Source organism: Choloepus didactylus, chromosome 2, assembly GCF_015220235.1.
Source record: "Choloepus didactylus isolate mChoDid1 chromosome 2, mChoDid1.pri, whole genome shotgun sequence".
In the NCBI taxonomy this organism is placed as follows: domain Eukaryota; kingdom Metazoa; phylum Chordata; class Mammalia; order Pilosa; family Megalonychidae; genus Choloepus; species Choloepus didactylus.
The window spans coordinates 128,756,926-128,773,845 of record NC_051308.1 but is presented as its reverse complement, the minus strand read 5'-3'; the positions used below and the strand labels follow the sequence as shown (position 1 = coordinate 128,773,845).

The 16,920-nt window shown below is 33.8% G+C and overlaps 1 protein-coding gene across 1 annotated transcript in view; it reads left to right on the top strand.

Moving 5' to 3' along the window:
• Positions 1-16,007, top strand: part of RAP1A (RAP1A, member of RAS oncogene family) — a 115,496-nt gene extending 99,489 nt beyond the window's left edge. Inside the window, exons 4-8 of the mRNA XM_037826380.1 lie at positions 4-60; positions 2,900-3,040; positions 4,652-4,795; positions 10,477-10,593; positions 14,802-16,007. Coding sequence (XP_037682308.1) covers positions 4-60; positions 2,900-3,040; positions 4,652-4,795; positions 10,477-10,563 — 429 coding nt within the window. The 3' untranslated portion in view covers positions 10,564-10,593; positions 14,802-16,007. The remainder of the gene's footprint in view (positions 1-3; positions 61-2,899; positions 3,041-4,651; positions 4,796-10,476; positions 10,594-14,801) is intronic.
• Positions 16,008-16,920: the final 913 nt, after the last annotated feature.

Sequence of the window (16,920 nt, the reverse complement as noted above, 5' to 3'; positions counted from 1 at the left end):
CAGCAAGTTGAAGTAGATTGCCAACAGTGTATGCTTGAAATCCTGGATACAGCAGGGACAGTAAGGATGTGTTTAACTTTGTCTCTCTCTCTCTCCCTCTTTTTTTGATAGATATTTATTTGTAAAACATATTTGGTCATCTGAGTTATTCTTCTGAGTAAAAATAATTCTGATTAGAGCAAATTCTCCAAATGCGGGCTTCTGAAATTTTCTTACGTGTATGAAATCATCTGTGATACCCTTACTGCTAACATATCATGATTAAATTGTATATAAGTTAACCTATAGAATCTGTGTGTTGGTTTTCTTCTCTCTGTATTGAGGTAAGGATTATGCTATCAGTGCTTCCAAAGATAAAAGTGTTTAAATCCAAAATTTTAGTTAAGATAGATATTTCTGTGAGTTTAAATAAGACTTTGACAACATTCATTTTTATAAAAATTGTTCTCGCTTTTCCTTAGCATTTTAACATCTCAAGGGGCTAGTGACAGATAAGTATTATCTGATGATGACAAAAATCTTTAGAATTCTTTCAAGCTTCACTTTTCTTATCTTAAAATGAGTGTACTGATATTAGTACTCACATCATAGTCATCACTTGGATTACAATTACAAGTAATTGATTGTAAATCACTTGACACAACAATGCCTTGGCACAGAGGAGGCCTTCAGTGGATATTTGTTGGATGCATGAATCTTGTTAATGTCTTTAAGGGGGTTAGGGTTAGGGTTAGGGTTAGGATTAGGGTAAGTTGGTGTTCTCAATAGGAGGAAACACCAACCACAACAATCATGAAAGGGCTGTTCTTAAATTGGATTTTCAAAGCTCTGATTACCTGTGTATCATTTGCTAAGTAGCAGAGACCATGATCTCAAAAGAACACTATAGGAATAGCAGTGTTAGTGTTTGTAATACTTGTAAGTAAATTCATTTATCGTTAATTAAGCATTTGGACAGTGGCAGAATTTAGTTGTTTACCATGATGGTACTATCCTGGAATATCCAAAGTTTAGAAATGAAAAATGCACTGGCAGCAGCATGGAAAGCTGAGCCACAGTCCTGTGGCACACTGAAGCTAGAATTTGAAACTAGGGAAATAACCGAGTGGTAGCATAGCTTGGCTCTCTGGGGCACCAAATAAGTACATCAGCCAGGGTGGAACAATTAGAACTTTTTCAAGTGTAGTGGACAGAACAAAGGTAGTCACGATAGAGAGCCAGGAATCCAAGGCAGTAAAAAGCTTAAGAAACCATTGTAGTTAGACCTTATTATATGTTTAAGGCATAAGATCCAAACTGTATACCTTATAAATACCCAAGATATATACATTTTTAACATTCTGCCTTATATGCTCCTTATACTATATATAAAGTCCCAAATCCCAAAGCATGTTTTTATAAGATTCTGTCTTGTGTTAGTATAGTTATAACATATAGTAATGATTGTCACTAAATAAGAGGAAATGGACTTAAGACTTTTAAGTAGTAATTTCCACTGGGGCATCAGAGTCTTGCTGGGCTGAATCTGCTACTTGTTGGTTCAGTATTCTTTAGGAAGAAGAGCTGCAGTATAGAGCCTGAAGTTATTTAAAATACTGAGTCATTTTACATGTCCATTTTATTAACGAGATGTTGCAATCATTAGTAAGCTAATAAATTTATAAAGTGATTGGCACAAAGACAGACTCCTTGAGCAAAAGCTACACAGTTAAGCAAAAAAGATATCTAATTTGGAGACTCTTAAAATTTGTTGCCAGAGTTATATCAGTGGCTTTTACACTGAAAGACTAATGGGAAATCAACATGTTAATTCTTTTATAAAATCTGATTAAAATCAATGTACTCTTCATTTTATTGCCTTACTTGTATCAGTCCTGTTTGGTTGGTAATCAACTTTTTTTTAATATACCCAAGTTTGATTTAAAAGTAAATTCTAGATAATAAGCACTTCTAAAAAGAAATCCGGAAGCACATTTTCCTACACAAACCAGTTACAAAATTCAGAAGTGTTTTTTATGCATTTGCTTTAAGATTCAGTTTTTAACTTTGTAAACCACTTCAGTGAGACTTGGCACTTCTGAATTATTGTGTATGTTTAATTTCTTTTGGTTCTATTTTGGATAAGAGGACAGTAAATAAGGATTTTCTGGCATTTTTGTTCTCTTGGTTACATTTATATAAAGTTCTGATTCCCAGTTCAGATAACAAGTGGCAGGGCAGAACTCTTTGAAGCATTGAAGTTCCTTAAACCTAAGGCTAAATCTTAAATACATTATTGAATTCTTTAATATCCTGATGGCCAGAAGATTGACAGCTGCACATTTGGCATGCTTTGTTTTTTGGGGGGATTTTATTTTTCACTGCAGATTTATTTGGCAAAGTACAGTAAATTCTGTAAACTTGCATCAAGTTTATAAATAAAGAACCATTAAAAAAAAAGAGGAAATGGACTTAAAATTAAAACAGCAGTAATTTTGATGTTTCTTAATCACACCAAATTAAGATGAATGACTAAACATTAACAATTGGTGACTCTAAGTAATGGATGTGGAATTCATTATATGATTCTTACACCTTTTCTGAAGGTTTGAAATTAGGGAGAAAAATAAAAATATATGAAGAAACTCTTAAAAGTAGAGTCTATTGATTGTCAAGATGATAGAATTTGCCAGTAGAAATATTGAGACTGTCTGTCCTGGATGGTTTAGTCATTGTTCAGTCAGTCTTGTAAGCAGGGAACAGGAACATTCCCTTCAGGGTTTTAAAACTATATGTTCCATCTCATGTTTTCTATCATGATGGCATGTAATAAAAAATTTGGTAGCTTACTTTTGATTATTTTAATTTGAACTGTTTCAATAGATGGTCAAGAAATTTATTTGCATTTTTTTCATTATAGGAACAATTTACAGCGATGAGAGATTTATATATGAAGAATGGCCAAGGGTTTGCACTAGTATATTCTATTACAGCTCAGTCTACATTTAATGACTTACAGGACCTGAGGGAACAGATTTTACGGGTTAAGGACACAGAAGATGTAAGTATTTTTCACCCTATAAGACATACTGCAGTCTCTGCATGGCCAAATAAAATAGTGTCTATCTTCTCTGTCAATCAGTTGAGGATTTGGAGGGTATCTAACACATACCTAAAAAAAGCCTCTGTGACCAAAAAAAAACTTAAAAGTTAACCTACAAGTTATATGCTGTGATGTTTAGAGAATGAGGAAATGTATGATCAAGTGCTCATTGTGCTATGTGGGTAATAAGTCTGGTAGAGAAAGAAGAGTCAAGGAATACTTCATAGGAGTGGGACTCGAGCTGAACTTTGAAAGGTAGTAGTTATGTTTGAAATCATGTTCAAAGAACATTATTAAGAACCTCAATGGTGTGTTCCTTTTTTCTAATATTCTATTCATGTAGTTTTTACTTATATACAGTTTTCTTTTTCCTTTTAATTATATTAAGATTTTCATTAACTGGATTTTAATATTTTTAAATTTTTGTTTTAGAATTCTAGCCTTATTTGATGAATAGCATTGTTGTGTTTGTATTTCTTTTTTTATTTGCGATGGAGAAAGGTATATTTTACATGTTTACCTCAATTATGAACTACAGAGACTTCCAATTTAGTTGTATGAATTAGGATAAAATTTTAAGTTATCTTTTTGTTTTCATGTGTTCTCTAATTATTAATGGCAGCGTATGCATCTGTTCAGGACCTTGTTAATATTATAGGCGGGAGGGATTTATACTATATGAGTTGTGATCATCCATAATCTAATAAATAGTTCTTTTCTTTCCCATGATTAATTTGTCTAAGAGTTCTTTTCATAGGCAGTGAAATGCAAATCACTGAACTCTGGTAATGTTAATCCCTTTATTCTGTGTAATAAACTAAAAAAGATCAAGTTGTGGATATTTAGTGTGTTTAACTCACGATAACTGCCTGGCTTAGGTACAAGGCCCACCATGTCCCTTAAATCCTTTCTTTTGAATAGTGTCCCTCACCTCACAAACCAAATTACTTTGTGTCTGGGCACTTTTAATTAAGGAAGTTATAATTTGTTAGCTGTCTGTTTTAACTAGAACCTAGGGAGTTGTGGATGGACATAGCCAAACATTTATGGTTTGGAGAAAAAGGGAAGACACAGCTGCATTGTGGCTTTATTTTTATCTTATTTCTCCCTAACATCTAAACTGGCCTTTATATCTAGGTGCCAGATGTAGAAGTAGAACCTATAACTATGTTGGTCTTGCCAGTATTTTTGGCATTTATTGGACCTGTGAGATGAAGCACTTGAACCACAATAAGTACATTCTCCCCTGTATTACCACTACCCATTATATTTCCTTGAGATTTTTTTGTTTGGAATTCAACTATTAATAGTAGTCTGTGTGAGAATTATAGGTTTTCTCTTCTTAAAATAATTTAACAGATGAATATAGTAAGATCTCTTCCATTTGTTTTTTCTCTTCCCTCTTTTCTCCACTGTTCCCCCCAGCGTGCTTAGACGTACCTTTTTTCAAGTATTTGGTGAAGCTTGCACTCTTAACTAATACATTTAAAAAGTGGCAGGTAGTTGTTTACTTGTAAGAAACTAAGTAAGGAGTGTTAGTGCTTATTTTATGTTTTTTCCTTTCCACAGGTTCCAATGATTTTGGTGGGCAATAAATGTGACCTGGAAGATGAGCGAGTAGTTGGCAAAGAACAGGGTCAGAATTTAGCAAGACAGTGGTGTAACTGTGCCTTTTTAGAATCTTCTGCAAAGTCGAAGATCAATGTTAATGAGGTAACCTACAGCTGCTGGAAAAAACAAACAAGTGCTTTTTAAATTTCCTTTTCTTTAAGTTAACAGCCAAGATTTATGTATATATATTTTATGAAGCCTTATTTTGTTATTTTTATGCAGTCTAGATTCTAACTTATAGAAAACATTAAGTAATTCCTAGAAACTGTATTCTTTAGCTTGCATAAGATCACTTTATTGGCTATAATGGGTACACCTAAATTTACCTTATTGGCACAGAGGAAGTTCAATTTAAAGAGTATGTTTAAAGTCCTCCCGAGCCTCTAAATGATGTGCCAGAAAATAGTGTGTTAGAACTGTCACATCAGCCTTATGTTGTACAATTATCTATGCAGATGTTTATAGGTTGTAAAGTCAAGGAAGAAAGTACAAAATTGATATGAACTTGTGTTATACAGAAAGATGCTACCTTCATGGGCATCACAGATTTTGGTGTTCTGTGTCCTGTGTGACCTTTGGAGCAATAACTGATTCAAAGTATAATTCTGTGAGCGTGGAAATGTAACTGAATTCACTTGTTCCTTTAGGGTGCACAGGGTTTTTCTTTTGTCCCTGACTTTTGCACTCCACTACCTTGAGAACATAGCTGTGGACAAGAATGCCCAACAAGTGAACTATATGGCTGGGTTTATAGGGCCAATAATTTACTGGGCTCTCCAAAAAAATCAGTGCAATTCCCATCTGCCTTCAACAACCAAGCAAAAATTTAGGAGGTTACTTTAACTTTAACATAAGCCAAAGCTGTTGGGTCTTGCCTGTGTACTTGCCGTTTACTGTCTCATCACAGGTAATCAGAATTCAGATCACTTAAAACATAGAACAGAGTAAGAGTGAGTTAGGTTATCAGAGTCCTGTTACTTGTTTACTGTTCCTCTCTGGCCTTTGGTTCTGATGGTCATTTTCCCTTGATTCATAAACAGCTGGCAAGAAAGAAAAAATTAAGCTTGCTACAAATACCTTGTTTTACAAATAATCAAGAATCCCAACACTTGGTTTGTTTGTTTTTTCCCAACATGCAATTCTCCAATTTAATGTTTACAATCCATTGGGTTTTAGTATTCAGAGTTCTGCAAATATTAGCAAATCTACATTTAGAATATTGTCTTCACCCCAAGCAGAAGACCCAGACCCATTAGTAGTATCTACATTTCCTCCTAAACCCTGGAGCCCTAGAAAACCATGACTCTACTTTGTCTCTATAGGTTTTCCTGTTAAGGCATTCCATATTAATGGCATCATACAATAGGTCGTCTTTTTGACTGCATTTTAGTGTAATGTCTTCAAGGTTCATCCATATTGCAGCATGTATCAGGGTGTCATTTCTTATTGCAGAGTAATATTCATTGCATGGATATACTGCATTTTGTTAATCCATTTGTCAGTAAATAGATATTTGGTTTGTTTCCACTTTTTGACTAATATGAAAAATGCTACTATGAACATGTGTGTAAAAATTTTTTGAGGATGTATGTTTTCATTCTTAAGGGTATATCTACCTACGAGTGGAATTCCTGGGTTATACGGAGACTATGTTGCTTTTTTTATGTAAAACCAATTTTAACAAGTATATAGAAACTAAGCAATTCATAGATTTTGTATATTCAGCAAGTGTTTATTAATTGCCACTAGGTGTCTGGCACTGTGTTAAGCGCTGCGGTAATAGTCACCCAGACAGACACTATTCCTACCTTAAAGAACTTTACCTCCTACTGGGGAATGAGTCTTGCTGACATCTTCAAGAACAATTATTTCTTATTCACTTCCAAGTGTGAAAGGAAGTTAAGCTTCCTGCTTTAACTTTATCTGTTATGGACTCATAATTTCCTAGGCGTTATTTTGAAAAATGGAGCTAATCATTACATTTTAATTTGTAGCACAGTCTTACTTTTCAAAAGGAAAATTACAAATCTTAAATAACTTTGACAAAAAATGTATTAGATTTGGTGAATGTGCTTGCCTGGAAGGCCTTTGGTGCAAGGCTAGCATCTGCAGGATGATTGACCTTAGGGATCTGATCCCTTGCTGTCCCTGTCCTCACTCTCACTGGTACTCACCCAGCAAGCTGAGACTGGGTTGGGCCAGGGCCCAGTGCATAGGGCGTAGGACCTCTCCATCTGGGAGCTGGAGCACAATGAAAAGGAGCTTGTTTTCACCCTTTTAAGCATTAGATGTTTGTGGGAATCTGTATGCTACAAATCCTCCTGGGTTGCAGTTTCCAATGCAGCAGAGCCATTTTTCACAGCAATCATGTTAAAGCCAACCCTTGGCATGAGGGTTTATAACACAAAAAAAGAGAAGAACATTAAAAACAAAATGAAATGCCATTAGCCATCTTAAAAGTCTTTACTTTTTTGGAAAATATTCAAACTCCATGCTAGAAATTCTTGAGAGTGTAATAATTTGAGTTTCTTTTAATGTTTCTCTCTTTAGAGAAAGTTCCTCTGATGGTAGCTTCTCACACAGCTAATGCCTTGTAAGCATTTGTGTGATTTCTGAATGCCTAAAGATAATGAGATGATACTTTCACAAGATTCAGCTCTTGGTCTCAAATTTGAAAATAGACAGGGTCATACTGCTTGGCTAAAGAGCCCTACTGCTACTCTGGTATTCTTTTTACTCTTATCCACACCACTTTTGCTATGTTCTGAAATAGAATGTAACAAAACATAGCTGTACCAGAATCACATCAATCTTAATTAAGAATTAATTGTTTTATGCTGAGGCTGGGATTATAATTGGAATCAACATCCCAATTTAGGAATGGGAGAGGGATTGAGAAACTCTATTCTGTGTTCCCTTTAGATTTTTCTGTAGTTCAGAGAGATGAGGAAGAACCTAGGCTTGGGACTTTCAGCATTTCTATCCAAATATTATAGTTCGAACTTGCCCTCATCACTGAACCATCTGCTGCTGTGAGGTAGGCGATGTTTTCAAAAGAAATAATTTAGAATACTACAAAACTCAGTTAACCTTTTGGTATAGTATCAGAAACTGGAAACTGGCTAGCATGAAGAAACTGAAATAGAAACTACGTATAAATTGATTGACTTACTGCTTAAGTTTACCCTTTTATTTCTCATATTATAGCTTATGTGTTAGGCTAGGGAACTATTTAGAGTTCATCCATGGCTTATGCACACAACTTGGACTTTGAAGTTGTGAAAGAAACTGCCATTTGTTCCTAAATTCTGTGTTTTCACATTTTCTTAGAAAAAAGATAATAGAGTTAAAGGGTTTGAAGAAGATGAGAGTGGGGAAGGTGGAGCAGAAAGAAAAGAATATAATGAATTTCTAGCTTTGGAATAAATTATTCAGTAGATTTTTTTTCTTTCTTAACTGTTAATTTAGCTTTGTAATCTTTTAACCATTTGAAAAATTAATTATTTTATTTGAATACCATCTTAAAGGATAATTTTTTAAAATATTTTTCTTTCAAAGCTTACAGAAAAGATTTAAGAACAATAAACACTTTCTGTTTATCCTTCTTCCAGATTCACCAGTTATTCACATTTTGCCACTTTTACTTTATAAGTTTGAAGATATCTTACCTCTTTATTTCTAAATATTTTAGTGTGTGTCCTTATATTAACAACATTTTCTTACAGAGCCACAACACTTTTATCAAAATCAGGCAAATTGACACTGACAATCCAGGCTCAGTGCATTTTCAAATTTCACCAGTTATCTCAGTAATGCCCCTTAAAGCTAGTATATTTTTGAGCTAATTCAGCAAAGCACTATTTCAGATGAGTCATATTAAGGGGTTTCTATGATGTTTTTTTCTTTTCCAAGCACTAATAAATAAGTGTTTGCATTTCACAGCAAAGAATCAAATTCCTTGTTCTGTTTCATGTTTCAACACTTTGATATACCTATGAACTATAAAACCTGTAATCATATCAGAATTAATATAATCTGCTTCTGTGATGTAAGTGGCATTGTTGGTTTTTTTTGTCTTTGATACTTTACATATTTCATCCAAAAGAATTTATTAACAGATATTATTTGTCACTTTCAAATCAATAGATCAGGGATTGGCAAACTTATTCTATAAAAGGCCAGACAGTAAATATTTTTCGTTTTGCAGGTCATACAGTCTGTCGCAACTATTTAGCTCTCTTGTTGTAGCATGAAAGGAGCCATAGACAATATGTAAATGAATGTGTATGGCCGTTTTTTTCAATAAAACTTTATTTATAGACACTGAAGGTTGAATTTCATATAATTTTCACATGTAAAGAGATATTATTCTTTGCTTCTCCCTACCACCACTATTTAAAGATTTGAAAACTATTCTTAGCTCATGGGCCATACAAATACAGGTGGTGGGCTAGATTTGGCCCATGGGCCGTAGTTTGCCAAACCCAGTACTAGAACAGGGTAATAGATTTCTACATTTTAAGCCAGAAATACCTGAAAACTAATATTAATAGCCATCATTTATGGAGTGTTTATTACGTACCAGGCACTGTGTACTCATTATCTTAATCTTCCAAATGCCATATGTGGATAAATTATCTCTGTCTTCCCAGTAAGGCAGCTGGGGCTCAGGTTAAGTATTTTGCCCTAATTTTCAATGCTTTATAAAATTTTAGAGATGATGTTTAAGTCCAGGTCTCTGACTTCAGAGCTGATGTTCTTTCTGCTGGACTGCACTGCCATTAGGCTTTGAGTGAGAGTTTCTAACTGAATTTCGAGCATTCAGATTTTACTTTAACCAAAACTAACATAGCCAAAAAAGGACAAACAAAAATTATGTTCCCTGGTGATTCTTTGAGAGGGACATAATAATTCTTGTGTCCTATTCTAGCCAAAAATGTATAACCTGATTTCTGTTTTGAGGAAATATAAGACAAAGTCAAATTGAAGGAAATTCTGTAAAATTACTAGGCTTTATCTTTCAGAAACAACAGTGTCATGAAAGACAAAAGCTGAGAAATTGTTCCAGGTTTAAAAAGACTAAAATGACAGGAAATTAAATATAATACTTGATCCTGGATGGATCCTGTACCTGGGGGTAGAAATTACTGTAAAGGACCTTACTGGAACAATTGACAAAATTGGAATTTGCACTATAAATTATATGGATGCCAGATTTCTTGAATGTAATAACTGTAAGGTGGTTATGCACCTTGGTCATAGGAAATAATGTGCTCAACTTAAGAGACCTGTGGTATGCAAAAAATAAGGGGTGGGGAGGCAGAGAAATGATAAAATAAATAGTAAAATGTTACTAATTGGTGAATCTGGATGAATAATATACAGGTGTTCTTTGTACTATTCTTGTAATTAAAAAAAATTAAGTGAATTTAAGCAAGTTGAACATTAATTATTCTCTTAATAATTAGGTTTTGAAGCATAGAAGATTCTATGTAGAATACAATTTCACTACCTTATTTTTCCACTGCTAATTCTTTTTCTTATTTGATATTGAATAACTAAGAGCAAGTTGATTTTCCTCATTGTAAATACGTAAGTCCTACTTGATACTGATTGAGAGTCTGCTGTGGCTTCTAAGAAACCCGCCTTTAAAAAACAGTTGCAAAATACAGATCTAGGAGCAGAATAATATTGAACAGAACAAAGTTTAGTTTTGTTTGTTTTCTTTAGAACAAGGTCTCAAATGTTGGTTGAATAAGTACTTTTTTCTTATTTTCATTTAGATATTTTATGATCTGGTCAGACAGATAAATAGAAAAACACCAGTGGAAAAGAAGAAGCCTAAAAAGAAATCATGTCTGCTGCTCTAAACCCACAGTAAAGCAGCAGCTCTGAGCCAGGTAAGCTGCCAAAAGCAAAACAAATGCCTTTGTCATCCTCTTATTTTGGGCTTTTCCCCAACCATAACCACTTCCCAATATACTTACTAGGTATTTCTGGCCTTTTGTAACTTGTAAATGTGATATATAACTTGTAGATATATTTATCCATTGAGTAATTTTTCTCTCTCACCTACTAGATTCTAAGCCTGGTACAGAATGGGTGTTCAAAAAATAGTGGTTGAACGAATGGAATACCTTCCTAGATCACTCCTAATAAACTCATGCTGAATTGAAGGGAAACAGTGGTTCATCTAAAAAAAAAAAAGGGGGGATAACTGTACCTTTGATGAATTATCTTCAAAATGAATACCCCCATACATATCAATAAATAGTCACTCCTCCCCAAATGTAACTCCTGCCCCAATTTCTTAACTCCATGGATTAGTTTTGCCTCTTTTTTGAACTTTACATAAACAAAAACAAATAATATATTATTTTATGTTTGGCTGTTGTTCCGGTTTGCTAATGCTGCTAGAATGCAAAATACCAGAAATGGATTGGCTTTTATAAAGGGGGTTTATTTGGTTACAAAGTTACAGTCTCAAGGCCATCAAGTGTCCAGGTAATGCATCAACAATCAGGTGCCTTTACTGAAGGATAGCCATTGGTGTCTGGAAAACCTCTGTTAGCTTGGAAGGCACGTGGCTGGTGTCTGCTTGCTACCAGGTTGCATTTCAAAATGGCATTCTCCAAAATGTTGCTCTTGGGGTGTTTTGTCCTCTCGTAGTTGCAGCTGCTCTTCAAAGTGTCACTCTCAGTAGCTCTGAGTCCCTTTGTCTGTGAATTCCTTTATACCACTCCAGTGATCCAATTAACACCCACCCTGAATGGGCGGGGTAACACCTCCATGGGAATTATCCAATCAAACATGTCACTCACAGTTGATTGAGTCACATCTCCATGGAAACACTCAATCAAAGAATTCCAATCTAATCAACACTAGATTGCATCAAAGAATATGGCTTTTTCTGGGGGACGTAATATATACAAACCGGCACAGCTGTTTTCACTCAAAAATATGTTTTTGAGAATTATCCATGTTGCCTACAACAGAGGTTCATTTTATTGTATGACTATGCTAGCAATACATTTACATATTCTCCTACTGAACATTGGGTTCTTTCTTTTGGAAGATAATTCTGAGCATGTCTTTATGCATATGTACATTGCATTTCTGTTGGATATATATATATGTATTATATGTATATGAATAGAATGGCTGGATCATAAGCTATAATATGTACAGCTTGAGTAGATACGGTTAAAATGTTCTTCAAAGTGATTGTACGAATTTACACCTCACCAGCAGTTTATGATTTACACATCCTCCCCTAAATTTTGTATTATCAGTCTCTTTAACGTGAGCCATTCTGGTGGATGTGTGGTGGTATATCATTGTAGTTTTTTTTGTTTGGGTAGTTATTTCCTCTCAGGTATAAGTGGACCTCTTTTTTTATTTTTTTATTTTTTATCCATTCATGAAACTTATTCCCCTTACATCAGCTTAATACACGTTCTTAACAATTATGCTTGGTTTGTTCATGAAAATTTCATAAGACATTAAACAAAGCTAGCCGTCATTAAGTTATTTCCCTGTTAACTATTTTTACAGCATATGCATGTTGGCCAAGTATCAAAAAAAAAAAAAAAACACAAAAGCAAAAAACCTAAAAAAAAAGTTAAATACATGGGTTTTTGCTTTACTGCTGTGGTTGATATACACAAAGTAATGGATATCCAGCAACTCATTTTTATTGCATCATTACTTGTGTGTTTGTTCTTAGGTTGCCTAAAACATTTAAATACAAATAAAATGAGTGAGGCAAAAATAATGAAAGCAAACATCAGGTAACTTTACAAGTAATGGAATGTGAACTGATTCTGCCCTTATTCAGAGTAAATTGGGTCACAACTTTTGTCTAAAGGAACACTTCTGCAGCTGTAGTCAAAGGTATGCACATTGAGACTGTGTATTCCACAGATACACATGGTTCAACATATGTAAAATCCATGGCATATCTTTTCTACCACAGCCTTGAACCCACAATAACTACACTTGTGACTGAAACCAGTTATCCCTTTTATCCCCTGCTAGGACAAACGAATATGTAGGCAGTTTTCTTTGCTTAAACATGGAAGCAGTTTTAACACTGGCCCTTGTGAAGCCACAATGTACCAAAAGTACTATGCCAAACATTTATAACTTGTATAAACATTCCGCTTCCCCATATTGGCCACCTCGAGATGAAAACAGATAACTAACTCTCTAATGTTAACTGGCTCTAATGAGTGGATCTTTTTTAAATAAATGTTTCATCTGTAGACATCTGAATAGTATTTGACTTTAAGTACTGCTTGAATTTTCATAAAGTGAACCCCTTGAGAAAAATTAGTGTCAACATTTAAGCTGCCTGTCAAATGAGAAACCAGGCTCTGTGGGGCCATTTGTTTATCTTTAATTATGCATGTCAGTTCCCTAAACAGTTTCTACTTGTCTTCATCAATTTGGCAAACAATACCATAAAAGAATTTTTTCATGGAATGGATTTATGTTGTAATTTTATGCTAATTAAATGCATATTACTAAACTTGGTCTAGTTAGAGGAAAGTAAACTGTTCCCACTTGAGAGCTGGTTGCTTTAACTCTTGTAAGTCTCTTGGGTCACTAAGTCTCTCTTCCAGAACAAAAAATTAACTAATATATCCTTCCCTAGAGATATGGATGAATCTGTCATTTAAGGGAAGCAACTGAGTAATTGTACCCCATGTTAAATGAAGGCAAAGGGAAATGGGCAGAAAGGAGGAAACGGATTGGGGTTACCTCTGGTAATCAGGCTTAGAAAAAGCAGCTTCTGGTCAAACAGTTGCTTTAGACTTTCAGTGAAATCTTTATTCAATAACTATAAATCATCAGCTCCCTGAAAGTGATTATTGTTAAGATTACTGGTGTTTGCATTTGTTTAGGTAAGGATACAAAGTTAGAGAAAATAAAGACTCCATTTCTAGTTCTTAATTGACTGGCTTATTGATACCATTACCTTCATGAAACCTAGTTTAATTTCCAATTCTCAGAAAATAGCCTTTAAGTTATGTTTAAAGAGGAGGTGCCATTTCCTGGCCTATCAGAATTTTAAAAATTCATCCATGGATGCCCAATTATGTGATAATGTATTGTTAGTTTTTACCCTACAAGAGAAATCTTGGCCTAGATCTGGAAATAAGACTTTCATCTTGGCTGCATAAATTCTTAGGCCCCAACATGTAATTTTACACACAGTGTGCTGAAGTCATTTTAGACTTTATGGATGCTTGATAATACCAAATAACAGGTCACTTAGCAGTCAGAATACTTTGTAGAGCATTTCATTGTGTTTGATAAACTTGAAATGCCATGTTATTCTTATTCAGAAAGTACTGAGATAAAGGGTAGATTTATGTAACTATAATAAATCTGCTTAATAGGAGTACATGATTCTTGAGGGCAGCTTATCTAGTCTGTGGCCTTTAGGCAAAATTGTGTAGAAACCATGTTAATCTCTTGTTAATATGTCCCATTTTTAAAGACCTCTGAAATTCATCTTCAGAAGATTCTTTAATCTAATTCTCTGCCGAAGAGTGAGACTAAATTTGAGTCTTCTGCCCTTGAATATGGGAATCACTTCACTATGAACCATCTCTTCTTGTCTTAATCTGTATTAAAAATGGCAATCCTAATATATACAATCATAAATGGTTGAATAAAGAATTTTCTATGGAAAGTTGATTATGCAGACATGTATTATTTCCATAGTGGAAAAGGAACTTTAAAAATAAGAAAGAAATGTGATAGAAATGAAATATCACTGTTTTCCTCTTTACAGACAGGACTATCAGACATATTATGAAACAATAAATATAATAAAACCAAGGATAACAGAAATTGGTCAGTTATAGACTCCTATCATGTGAATTCAGCCTTCTATATGTGACTAGTTTTTAAACATTTTTAAGGAGAGGAAACTTAAAATAGTACTGTTACTTCAGCTGTTTAGTATAATTTGGTTCTCCAGTAATGATCAGCCAAAATTATTGTGTTTTACTATATTACTGGATATCTGCTTGTTTACTACCATCTTTTGGCATCAAGATATTAACCATATATGTATATCTGTATCTGTTTGTTCTAGATTACAGGAATGAAGAACTGTTGCCTAATTGGAAAGTGCCAGCATTCCAGACTTCAAAAAATAAATCTGAAGAGGCTTCTCCTGTTTATATATTATGTGAAGAATTTAGATATTATATTGGTTTGCACAAGTTCCCTGGAGAAAAATTTGCTCTGTGTATATCTCTTGGAAAATAAGACAATAGTATTTCTCCTTTGCAATAGCAGTTATAACAGATGTGAAAATAAATATACTTGACTCTAATATGATTATACAAAAGAGCATGGATGCATTTCAAATGTTAGATATTGCTACTATAATCAAAAGATTTCATATTGACCTTTTTATCATGATTCTTCCCTGTCAAGCACTAAAAAGTTGAACAATTATACTTTATATCTGTAATGATATAGATTATGAAATTTCCCCTCAACTCATTACAGCAGATAACTTTTCTGAGTCATTGACTTCATTTTATATTTAAAAAATTATGAAATATCATTCTGTCATTATATTCTAATTAAAATTGTGCATAATGCTTTGAAAAAATGGGTCTTTTATAGGAAAAAAAAACTGGGATAACTGATTTCTATGGCTTTCAAAGCTAAAATATATAATATACTAAACCAACTCTAATATTGCTTCTTGTGTTTTACTGTCAGATTAAATTACAGCTTTTATGGATGATTAAATTTTAGTACATTTTCATTTGGTTTGTGTGTTTTTGTTATTGTTTATAGATTGAAGACCTTTATTTTATAATGACCAGATTGTTTTAAATGACACAGGTATCCTCTATCTGCCTGGTACCTGCAGAATATTCAGCTTTAAATCCTACAAAGTAACCTGTGATTTCTCTAGAAACAGACCTCAGGCTTTTTGTTCTGGATATATTTATTCCTACTATACAGTAAAATACATCGGACTACATAGAATAGTTTTGTATCTTCTCTCTTAGTCTTAAACATTGTATCTTATTGAATGAAAATATCCCACTGTGTATTATTTTTATATGTAAAAAGATAATACTGTATCAGGGTTTAATTTTTACTATTTCAAATCTGCCACAGCTTGTCATTTCATCAAGGGAATCCTGTTGCCATTGTTAATTTGTTGGACCTGAGCCCACCAATGAAATGTTATGTGGAAATTTTCAAACTTGCTTTATAATAGAATGAAGGATGTAAGAGGTGAAAGTTAAAAAACATAAAAGGAATGTGTCCATTGCTTTTGCTTTGACTATATGAAGTAGTATATAGTAATAGTGTGGAAAAGGTTGCTAAGTTAAAATTTTTAGCTGGTTCTAGTGGTGCTTTTCTTTTCTTTCCCAATTCCTTCCATTTTTCAAAAGATGGGGCTTAAGTAGGACATGGACCTAGGGTGATATTACCTCTATATTCTCCATAGAGAAAGGTAAAACAACTTGTTAGCCATTTAAGTGCTAGAGAAGGAAAGAACCAAGCTTAGGAAACCCTGTGCCTTGTCCCTGAATATTAAGGAGGAGACCAGTCCCCAAGTCTAAATCATTGCTCAGGGATCTAAATACTGTTTTGTTGTAACTAGGTGTGAAGAAGTGTTCATGCTTCTTGCTGAGATTTTCCAGGAGTGTGGTCAGCTCATCAGTTACTAAACTGAAATTTAAATATCAGATTTCAAATGTAAGTTCTGACCAACCTGATAAAAATGAGTAAAATATTGTGAAAAATATTTGAAAATTGTATTCTTTTGAGTTTCTAATAAAACTTAGTTACCTAACACTACCCTTCTACTGATCCAGTTATGCATATGTTTGGGATTGAGGGGCCAAAAATGTCATAAATTTAAACAATAAGTGAAGTATTAGGGCCAATTTGTCCAAGTTCGGGTAGCATATTTTATTTTAAGGGCCTCTAAAGTCATTCTGCTTGAAAACTCACAAAGTTTTGGAAAATGTCTGAAACATTTCATTTCTTAAAAGCGTAAGACAAACATCTCATAAATCATTAAAATTTTCTGAATATTACCTTGTTACATAAATTGTGTAGTTACTTGCCGGATTAAGTGGAAATCATTGAGGGAGAATAACTCCAAGTTGCAAATTTGCTTGACTAGTAGCATAAACTGAGTTATGGTAGAGAAGGATGATAGTTGCTGGATTTCT